Here is an 11,524-nt window from a genome sequence, read left to right as displayed (position 1 = left end):
CTATCTGTTTTATGTTTTGCCGTGACACTGGGTTGATATGGGTGAGTTGTGACAGAGAACCAAAATAGACACGCCTGTCCACCACAGCGAAACATGAAATAGACACGGCTGTGGCTATCCAACTTTTAAGTGTGTCTATTTCACACTTTTCAGTGACACAGTGACACTGGGTCCAGGACGGTCTCCCACCCAGTCCGTAAGACAGAACCAGAGGAACAAACACACCTATTCTTCTTTAAATTCCACATGTATCATTCCCAGACTCATACTCACTGTCACTATAATTGTCTCGCAGGACTTTTCCAGCACCATTTCCCAAACATGAAGACAAATCAGGCCTTTGCACTCTTTTCATGGTTTTTATGTTTTTTTTTTGCCTCAAAGTCTCATTTTAAACTGATGCATGATGAATAATTAGCTCACAACAACAAAGTTTTTTTTTCCTGTCCAGCCCGAAGACAGAGAGACACCATCGTCCAAGGTCTGAGGTCATTTGCTGAATCCACCTGCATCCGCTTCGTGCCCCAGAATAGACAGAGAGACTTTGTGGACATCCAGTCTCGCTCAGGGTAAACACCCCACAAAGTCTGAGTGCTTCATACTTCCTGTTTGCTGGCTGCTCTCAGGTCACAGTTCTGCTGCGGCTTTTATTTCCTCATCTCCTCCAGGTGTTACTCGTTCGTCGGGCGTCGTGGGAATGGACAGACGGTGTCTTTGAGTCGCAATGGCTGCGTGTTCCAGTCCATCATCCAACACGAGCTGCTCCACGCTCTGGGCTTCAACCACGAACAGACCCGGTCCGACAGGGACATGCACGTTCGCATCCTGCTGCAGAACGTCATTCGTGGTGGGTCCCAGTCCACACACGTCTTCAGCAACAATTTCAACAAGGTTTTCAGTGTGGAGAATGTGGATGGAGCTTTTAACGCGCTTTTGTTAAAAAATATAAAGAATAAGGTGTTCCCCCAAATATAACTCAGCAATAAAAGAACATGACACGTGTGACTCTCTTGCAGGAATGGAGCATAACTTTGACAGAATCAGGACAAGGAACCTCAACACTCCCTACGACTACAACTCGGTGATGCACTACGGAAGGTGACGTCTCACTTCACTCACTGAACATTCACGCAATAAATAAATCAGCATATTTTAAGGACACACATTTTGTCTTAAATCAGCGTCCACATGTACGTTGGAAGATTTACTGGATGCTGTAAGTCAGTGTCTCTCCTGACATGGCAGACATGAGAGTGTCCAGCGAGGAGACGAGGGACAGAGTCCTCATTGTGTGCAAATGTTCACTCTAAAGCTCAGCTGAAGCTAATTAAAGGCTTGCATTCAGACAAATTGAGTGGGGATCTTCCAAAGTTACTCTTTCACAATAATAGTGGAGAAGCAACAAGGGCTGGACTGAGATCTGTAAACAGAGACATGCACAGGCTTTCTGTGCCATGCTAGCTGAAGATTTTGTTTTCTCTTTGATATTGTTTAAATCCTTGCACTATTGTTTAGTTAGTTTTAATTTAATTATTCTATTTTATTGTATATACTGTGTATTTTTATGTAATATTTTACTGTTATTTTATTTCTTTCCTGTATCTATAAATGCTGCTGTAGTGATTTTTTTTTTCCCCTTGTGGGATTAATAAAGTAACTATCTATCTATCTATCTATCTATCTATCTATCTATCTATCTATCTATCTATCTATCTATCTATCTATCTATCTATCTATCTATCTATCTATCTATCTATCTATCTATCTATCTATCTATCTATCTATCTATCTATCTATCTATCTATCTATCTATCTATCTATCTATCTATCTATCTATCTATCTATCTATCTATCTATCTATTAGACGAGGACAGAAGTGATCCCGTTGTAACATCTTGACTTTAATGCTAATAGTTCTCTAAGTCTGTGAGTGATGTTTGAGGAAAAGATCTCCATCCTCCTGCTGGTTTCTTTTAAAATCCACTTCCATAGATGCTGAAATGTCCTCCATTCTCACACAGAGGGCGTGTGGTATTACTATACCACGTTGGCTCATATATCTGTGATGGGGAAATATCTGGCTCCTAATGTTCCACTTTGTTGCCCAGCTGGTTTGTAACTGGGTCTGTCTGCTACAGGTTGGGTGTTCGATGAAGAGGATCTGATGGTTTTTCTCTGCTGAGACTGAGATCAAACTTCTCATCCCAGCTGTTTGTTGTTACCACAGGTTTGCCTTCTCGAGAAATAGGGAGCCGACCATCATTCCCACCCCCGACGCCAACGTGGCCATCGGCAGAGCCACCGAGATGAGTCGCAACGACATCCTGCGAGTGCAACGCCTCTACAACTGCAGTACGAACCTGCTTTCATAACCAGCTGAACACCTCTGGTGTTTCCTCAGATCCACCTTCAATCTGGGACATCAACTCAGTCTTTTTAACTTCTTTAATTCATTACAGATCAAACTGCATCCCTACATGAGGGGAAACCTTTGCAAAGAAAGCAGGTCTTCTGGAAATGAAAGTCAGTGGGTTTGGATGTTTACTTTAACTATAACCAAACAGTGTTTCCAAGAAATAATGTTCCTATCCCAAAATATATATCTAGCTGTAAAATAATCTCTGTCTGGATTATATTCATAAATGAAATGTCACATCCAGTATATGAATCAGAGCGAGCTGGAGGTGGTTGGCATGAGTATATACCAGAGACCCGAGTTCACATCCATTTCTATCTTACTGTCATGGTGCCAACGGTGTTAATCAACAATTTAATAGTGATAGGAAACATAATCATTCTTCAAAACATATCTGCTGTTACAATTTAACCAGCATTTCAAGGAGACTTTATGTACACATCATCATCTTTGTGATTTTTTATTTCGTCGAACAGATATATATTCTGTCATTTCATTGATTTATTGATTTCATGTTCATCAGAAATGCTTTTTTTGCCAATCAGTCTAAAAGTCTGACATCAAACTCTAATCTTTATTATTCATAGAAACAAACAAAAAAGAAACATGAGAGGTGAGAGGGCAGCACGCCGTCAAACCAGAGATAAAAACCACAATCAGGAATAAATTCAGTTTTTCATGAAGGAACAGACATTTCAAAAGTCTTACTGAATGTGCATGTCAATGTGTTTCCTTCATTATTTTTAAAACCATCCTTCTGTTTCCAGCAGGAAATCCAGGAAATGAAGCCGACTGATGCAGCTTTTAATCAACATGCAAAACTAAATCTGTGCTTTCTGAATCAACGTGAGAATTTGGTTAAATTAGCTTTTGTACTGACCCTAATGAGAAACTGCTGATTGACATATTTGCATATTTGAATAAAATTTAAATAACGGCTTGTGAGCTTGATTAAATACAAATTAATAAAAGAATAAATATTGATCTTAATCTGCAGTCAGCCTGTTTCTGTTTTTACCATCAGTCCATGTTTTACAGTAAAAAGATCTGTGACTGTGTTTTACTGTGAAATAAGGATATAAACCATCAGTTCTTTGAACACACACACACACACACACACACACACACACACACACACACACACACACACACACACACACACACACATATCTACACAGGTGATCAGCAACACTCCCATTTTCTGTCACTCTTGAATCGTTGACCTTCATGAATGCAGCTGCTGGACAAACACGCAGCTGATCAAACGTACATTCTGTCCCTGATATGACTTTTTCCTGGCCTGTCTGCGAGGTGCTGACTCAGCACACACCTGTGGGGAACCTTTACAGGACCAATCAAAATACGGATTCATTTCTACAGTGCGGGGCAGAACTGAAAACATCAAAATTATAAAATAACACAAGTCATCGGCGTCTTTTTTTTTTTTTTTTTGGAACCAGAAGTGACCATATTTGGACAAAAGAGTGAAGCAGGGGAAGAGTGAGGGGTGGATCTGACTGAGTACCTGAGGACACTATGGCCTGCCAGCATATACTGGAAACCTTACTGCACCACAGGCCTGCCAATCAAACTGCACCCAAACATAGCTGTGTTTGAGATATTCCTGAAATTTAATCATGGCTGGAATTAGGGGACTATTTATATAATTATATATATATTTATATTTATATTTATACCAAAGACAACATATTAAATGTTGAAACTGAGACATGTTATTGTTTTATGAAAAATATTTGCCAGGTGTGACAGGTCTGGACTGCAGGAGGCCAGTTTATCAGCGGACTCTTCTACTAGAGAACCATGCTGTTGGAATACGTGCAGAATGTGGTTGGACGTTGTTCTGCTGAAATAAACAAGACCTTCCCTGAAAGAGACGTTGTCTGGATGGCAGCACATGTTGCTCCAAAACCTGAATATATCATTCAGCATTAATGCTTCCTTCCAGATGTTCAAGCTACCCATGCCATGTGCACTAATGCATCCTGTACCATCACAGATGCTGGCTTTAGAACTGAGCTGATAACAAGCTGGATGGTCCCTCTCCTCTTTAACCTGGAGGATGCAGCGTCCATGATTTCCAAACAGAATCTCAGATTGTGATCCATCAGACCTCAGGACAGTTGTCCACTTCACCTCAGTCCATCTTCAATGATCTTGGTCCAGAGAAGGCGGCGGTGTTTCTGATCATGTTTCTATCTGGTTTCTTCTTTGGAGAGTTTTAACATCATTTGTGGACGCAGCGATGAACTGTGTTCACAGACGATGGTTTTCACAAGTGTTCCTGAGCCCATGCAGCGAGTGCAAAGGCCTGATTTGTCTTCATGTTTGGGAAATGGTGCTGGAAAAGTCTTGCGAGACAATTATAGTGACAGTGAGTATGAGTCTGGGAATGATACATGTGGAATTTAAAGAAGAATAGGTGTGTTTGTTCCTCTGGTTCTGTCTTACGGACTGGGTGGGAGACCGTCCTGGACCCAGTGTCACTGTGTCACTGAAAAGTGTGAAATAGACACACTTAAAAGTTGGATAGCCACAGCCGTGTCTATTTCATGTTTCGCTGTGGTGGACAGGCGTGTCTATTTTGGTTCTCTGTCACAACTCACCCATATCAACCCAGTGTCACGGCAAAACATAAAACAGATAGATAGATAATAAACCATCTGCAGATAATAAAGTAACTATCTATCTATCTATCTATTTCATGTTTTGCCTTGACACTGGGTTGATATGGGTGAGTTGTGACAGAGAACCAAAATAAAAGGCTTTCTGATACTTGCAGTATTGGTTGGAGATGCGGTACGGTACGTAGACGTTGCCATCGTTGGCTTTCGGCCACAGGCAGTTTCGAGCTGTGCAGGGATCGGCGTTCTGCAGACCTACGGGCACTGCTATGTCTCCAAACATCACCAGAGGTTCATCCGAGTTATTTCCTGCATAGTGTTTTGAGGAAAAATTATTTTTGAACCTGTAAACAGTTTGAATGAACACTTCAGCTCTGTGCTTGTGTTTGTTTCTCCAAAGAGAATAAATGAAGCAGCTGCATGAGAGCAGATGAACCTACCAACATTAGCGTTGGCCTTTTCTAACAGCGCGGCGATGCCGACATCCTCATCCTCCATGTTGTTGCCTGGGGAACAGACACAGTCGGTTCAGGTTTCACTCACATGATGTTGGATATTCTCACAGCACGGCACTCAGATACGACTGCGTGTTACAGCAGCACAAAGACATGAAGAGGTCAGAAAACAAAAATGGGGCTGTTGGAATGGGATCAGATGATTTTTTTTTTTTTTTTTATATTAAGAAAAAAAAAGTATAGAAGAAATAAAGAGATAATAAATAAAAGCTATTCTCAATGTTTACATTTCAATACCTGAGACTCCATGATTGAAACAATATTTGCCTGGAAGTGCAACTCAGTGCGGAATTAATAAATTCCAAGCACGCACAAAAATGATGTAATTAAAGTGCAGATGAGAGTAAAAAATACTGTAATCACATATAGATCTTCTTACCAGAGTTCCCATCACTTTTTTCAAAAGGAGCCTGTAATAAAAGAAGTTGTTTAATAAAAAACGGTCAAAATGTTTGAATGCCAGATTTAAGATTATAATCCATCATTAAATTCAACAATTTCCTCAAATTCATATAAAAGTAGTATATAAATCAATATCAATATAACATGTCCTTCGACTGCTGATCATTGTACGTGTCTGCTGGTTCTTACCTGTAGAGTAAAGCTGTGGACGGAGCAGAGGAGCACACTGAGCACAGCAGTCTGGAGGATCATGGCTGGTTACTGGACGGCAGCAGCAGACCAAGAAAACACCTGAGAGACACTCAAGTGCTCAAACTTATATAGGTGGTGAAGCCAACTGCCTTTCATCCTAATATGGTGCTCAACAAAGACATGTTGACAAATTCAGATGTACTGTTGATATTTACCTTTTTATTCTGTTTCTGTTGTGACACTACAGGCTGCACAATTACACAAAATCTTGTGATTCAAGTTACAAAAGCCTGTTTTGTGTTTGTGTTACTTCTCCACATTGAGACACAGTTGCACTAAATGTTTGGTTCACAGTCTTACAAAAACAGCAGCAACGATGTGGTGAGAAACTGACATGAATAAAGGTGCATTTGTCATTTATTCCTATTAAATGATTCAACATTGTCTGAGATCTAATTATTTGGTCATCCAAAACTAACACAACAGCAAATTAGTTTTTTGCTCCAGCTTTATATATATATATATATATATATATATATATATATATATATATATATATATATATATATATATATATATATATATATATATATATATATATATATATATATGTTGACTGTGTTTATTGGTTTGTTGTATATAATATATATAGATATTTAATGTACTGTATATATACGGTATGTACTGTGCATTTTATATTTTATATTTATATTTTTTATTTTATTGCTTTTCTATTATATTATTCTATTCTATTATTATTTTATTCTATTGTTTCTATTATTGCTCCTGTATGTATGCTGCTGTTGCGAAAAAATTTCCCCTCGGGGATTAACAAAAAATATACCTACCTACCTACCTACCTTTAATCTGACATTTGACTTTAACTGCTGCTCAGTGGGGTGGCTCAGTTTGCAGTGGTTAGCATTGTCGCCTCACAGCAAAAAGGTTCAAAACTCTTAAATCAGTTATTTATAATTATGTAATCATTCTTATACAGCTCTGTATCACCTGAGCAGTCTCAAAGCGCTTTACAGTTTGCATTCACACACACATTCACACACCTCACAAAGGGCTCGCTGGCCATCAGGAGGAACTTGTGGTTCAGTGTTTTGCACAAGAACACGTTGGCATGTGGACAGAAGGAACCTGGGGTTTGAACCCCCAGCTTAAAGATTAGTGTGCAACTTGCCAAAGTAAGTCTCGCTTCTTTTCACGCAGTGATCCATGTCTCACTTTGAAAGGAACATTTAGGGGCAGTTAATTCAATTCAATTCAACTTTATTTATATAGCGCCAAATCACAACATAGGTTATTTCATGGCACTTAACACATTAAAGTCCTTACATCAGAACTTTACAATATTATACAGAGAAACCAACAATTCAACAATTCAACAATTCCCACATAAACTAGGAGGTAAAAACTCCTCTTTAAGGGAGAAAAACCTCCAACAGAGGGAAGAAAACCTCCCTTTAACAGGAAGAAACCTCCGACAGAACCAGGATCAGAGGTGGAGAACATCTGTTAACAGAACCAGGATCAGAGGTGGAGAACATCTGTTAACAGAACCGGGCTCAGAGGTGGAGAACATCTGTTAACAGAACCAGGATCAGAGGTGGGCGGAGCATCTGTTAACAGAACCAGGATCAGAGGTGGAGAACATCTGTTAACAGAACCAGGATCAGGGGTGGGCGGAGCATCTGCCTCAACCAGTGGGGTGAGAGGAGAGCAGAGAGAGAAAAGGACAGCATAGAGATAGTATGAACCGTAGATGATGAAATCCATTCATTCTTTGTCGTTTTATATTTAGTTTTATGTCAAAAAGGGTTGAACTATTTGCCCAGGCAGTCTTTCACAGAGTGGTGAACCCCTAACCCTCTTCAATTAAATATGGGTTTGCATGATTTGCTAATCATCACGTTCTGTTTTTATTTACATTAAACACTCCAAATGAATATACGAATGGAATATTACATCAGCCAATATAAAACCTATTTTTGAGAACATAATTTCAACCTTATAGGAATTATAGATAGACTGTAATTATGTTTATCATCCTCTTTTGAAGAATATTAACAAAAGTTTTATTTTGTACACCTTTGCATCGTAAGATTCAGGGTTATTTTTCCAAGTAGGTGTCGATATATCTAAGGAAGCCCAGGGAACGGACAACATGCTGAGAGGTACAGGTAAAACTCCATTTTTCATTAGATATCTTTGTACAGTTTGATGCTAAACGCAACAAGTGTCTGTTTTCCCACCCACATTGAAGGGTGGCGTTTCTTTTCGCACGTCTGTCTGAACACGTGACTGATAAGCCTGTACGTTCAGCTGATTCTTTAGGGTTTCTCCGTCCTCAGATAAGCCATATTTGGGCCGACTGACACAGCTGACGGTTTATAAAATGCTGGAGTGAAACCTGTGCTGCACACGTCCACACAGGATCCAAGGTGAGAGTGCAGTGTAGACGTGGGCCCTTCCTGTCAGTGGATGAAGGTGGACCTCTGTGTTCCCACTCTGCTCTGATTCCTGTCTGTGTCCTGCAGATCTGCTGCGATGGCTCGCTCGTCTGTTTTCTGGGCTCTGGCTCTGCTGCTGCTGTCTGCCTGCTGTTGGGCTGACAGCGAGGTAGGATCACAGCGGGACGTCTGCTCATTCATCCTCCTGTAAATGTGGATGTGGGAACTTGACTGTGGCAGACACCAACATGAACAGCGTCCTGTCTCACATATGAAGTCTCACATTATTTTCACAGCTGTTAGGTCCTTTCTCACAGACAGATTTGAGGATTTGGGTGACAGACTTTATCTAAAAGCTTTTGGTTCCACAATGCAGAAAGTGTGTCTCATCATGTGAATGTGCGTTCTTCCCAGTTTAACGTGCAGTTGTTAGTGTGAGGACGTCTGCTGACGTGGAGCTGTGATTTCATGTGTAACGCCGTGTGTTCTTCTCCCCTGATCCCTCGCTGCAGCTGCAGGCAGGTATGTATCTGTCCTATGGTATTGACAGTCTCAGTATGGGACTGCTGTGTTGTTCTGCAGTCCAGTGAAATTGTGCTGTTGTTGATGTGTGTGAGCAGAGGACGCTGCAGAGGGTCTTTCTGTCTCTGAACTTCTGGAGAGAGCCAACAGCAATCTGAGTGAGTGAGAGCTGCTGCAGTCCCTCTTCCTCAGGACCGCTGATGAAGCTTCAATCCTTCCTTCTTCTATCAGTAGCACTGCAACAGGATTTGAAGTTGTGCACGATGTGTTTCAGTCCGTTCTGCCGACGATCCCATCCTGACCGAAGGAGACATCGCCATCGACACCGAGGCCGAGAGAAACGCCGACCCTTGCACCAGCCGGGGCTGCACGTGGGGCAAGTGGACTGACGGGAAGGTCTACATTCCTTATTACATCACCAACCACTTCAGTGAGTGTCTGAGGCTGGGAGGCCTCAAAATATGAAGAAATGAACTGAAATGACCCACATAATGTGAAGAAATAGCAGCGTTGACATTTAGTCAAACTGCTTTTATTTCTGCACATCCTCATCCGGTTCAACTCCTTCAGGTGGGTCCGCCTCAGATCTGGTCCTGGTCTGGTTGGACCAGTGTTGGCTGACTAACTCTAAATGTTACAGTGTACATGGAAACTCAGAGAAACTCACTGGTTTAGTTTGTGGTGCTGCTGGATGGAAAAAAGCTAAATGTTGTGTCCTGTCATCCTGCCAGACTCCCGTGAGAAGGCCATCATCACCCGTGGACTGGAGTCCTTCTCCTCCTTCTCCTGCATCCGCTTCAGGCCCAGCAGCAGCAGCGACCGCGACTGGCTGAGCATCGAGTCCCAGAACGGGTAAGAAGCTGAGAACGATAAGCAGCCTGTGTTGAACGCTGTCCTCCGACTTCACTGCTCTTCAACGTCTCTCTGGTCCTGTCCAGCTGCTACTCCTACGTCGGCCGTCGTGGCGGGAAGCAGGTGGTGTCTCTGGCCCGTAGTGGATGCCTTTACCACGGCACCGTGCAGCACGAGCTGCTCCACGCTCTGGGATTCAACCACGAACAGACCCGCTCCGACAGGGACAACCACATCAAAGTCCTGCTGCAGAACGTCCAGTCCGGTAAAGGAACGGTTCCGTATTCTCACTAGAGGTTAGAGGGGCGACCGGTGAGCTGCAGACGAGTGCATTCAGAGGGAAGCACTGATCTGAGACCTGTTCTTCCTACGAGACTCTGCAGGCCTCGTGTAGATATCATGGGGAACCCTTGTGAACAAATACACTGAAAGGAGTTGTCTAAACAACTCCTTTCTGTCCAGGGACAACGTCCTGATTTCAAACAGAGACTTTGTCCTCTTTATTGTGTTTTGTAGGAATGGAGCACAACTTCAGGAAGATCGCCACCCTCAACCAGGGCACTGCCTACGACTACAACTCTGTCATGCAGTATCACAGGTGAGAACAGCTGCTTCTACTTCAGCCCTGAGGTGAGGTGTGTTCAGGATGTGTGGTGGTCGGGTCTCACAGCTCTGTGTGCTGTTGCAGGTACGCCTTCTCCAAGAACAACCAGCCCACCATGGTCCCCATCCCCAACGCCAACGTCAACTTTGGCAACGCTAAGGAGATGAGCAGGAGCGACATCGCCAGGCTGAACACGCTCTACAAGTGCTGTGAGTCCACATGAGAGCAATATGAGCACACACACACACACACACACACACACACACACACACACACACACACACACACACACACGCAGTCCATCGTTACAATCAGCTCTGACCTCATCCACCTCGGTGCTCTTGGCTCTTCCAGAGGAGGCCTGTCCAGATGTGGCCGACAGATCAGAGAGAAGACTGAAGCAGCAGAACTCATGAACACCACAAACTCTGTCTCCCGGTTCTTTGCATGTCTCGCTGTTATCTGAAGAATAAAAGCTGCGTTACAACCGACGATCTGTCTGCGTGTTCTTATGAGGTGGATATTTTGTGAACGTTATTGATGACAAAAGGAAATCTACAACCACAATGAAAAGATAATTACTTTAATAAGACCGCAGTGCTTCAACACACATTAAAAAATGACCAACGACACAACGATAATGATGATGATGAATTACCTATAGACCTGTCTCTCTGTCTCATACACACACACACACCCTTTTAACAGTCTCCAGTTATCTCGGTGTTGTTAGCTAAAGTCACTCCTTCTTATTAGTTTTCTGGAGGTCCATCTGAAAATAATCCCTCATTCATTAGAAAAGAAGATTCAAGAAGACCTGTTTTTGGGGGCGTGTCTGTTTGATTGACAGGCCTGTGGTGCAGTCAGGTTACAGCTATCGGTGGGCGGGACGTAGTATCGTCAGGTTTCCAATCAGATCG

At 42.3% G+C, this 11,524-nt stretch overlaps 3 protein-coding genes across 3 annotated transcripts; 2 read left to right on the top strand and 1 right to left on the bottom strand.

Annotated features, from left to right (window-relative positions):
• Positions 1–414: 414 nt before the first annotated feature.
• Positions 415–3,412, top strand: LOC138615016 (low choriolytic enzyme-like; the record flags this gene model as incomplete). Its single annotated transcript, XM_069688655.1, has 6 exons — positions 415–569; positions 669–847; positions 1,017–1,098; positions 2,228–2,352; positions 2,460–2,523; positions 3,184–3,412. Coding segments are annotated over 5 exons (603 nt in total), but the record flags the coding sequence as incomplete, so codon positions are not given.
• Positions 3,413–4,794: 1,382 nt separating this feature from the next.
• LOC138615015 (high choriolytic enzyme 2-like) lies at positions 4,795–6,333 on the bottom strand. The gene is made up of 4 exons (XM_069688653.1): positions 6,165–6,333; positions 5,953–5,983; positions 5,499–5,564; positions 4,795–5,367 (listed from the first exon to the last, which is right to left on the bottom strand). Exons 1-4 carry the CDS (start codon positions 6,225–6,227, stop codon positions 5,132–5,134), a joined length of 396 nt encoding a protein of 131 aa, XP_069544754.1. The 5' UTR covers positions 6,228–6,333; the 3' UTR covers positions 4,795–5,131.
• Positions 6,334–8,611: 2,278 nt separating this feature from the next.
• LOC138615014 (hatching enzyme 1.2-like) lies at positions 8,612–11,095 on the top strand. The gene is made up of 10 exons (XM_069688652.1): positions 8,612–8,617; positions 8,714–8,790; positions 8,944–8,961; positions 9,244–9,306; positions 9,423–9,578; positions 9,880–10,000; positions 10,087–10,265; positions 10,517–10,598; positions 10,689–10,813; positions 10,959–11,095. Coding segments are annotated over exons 2-10 (813 nt in total). The 5' UTR covers positions 8,612–8,617; positions 8,714–8,723; the 3' UTR covers positions 10,961–11,095.
• The last annotated feature ends 429 nt before the right edge of the window (positions 11,096–11,524 follow it).

This window comes from Brachyistius frenatus, unplaced genomic scaffold (genome assembly GCF_029030835.1).
Source record: "Brachyistius frenatus isolate BFR_SWC_R1_liver_20210118 unplaced genomic scaffold, ASM2903083v1 Contig_660, whole genome shotgun sequence".
Classification (NCBI taxonomy): Eukaryota; Metazoa; Chordata; class Actinopteri; family Embiotocidae; genus Brachyistius; species Brachyistius frenatus.
This window is presented reverse-complemented; position numbering and strand designations above follow the sequence as displayed.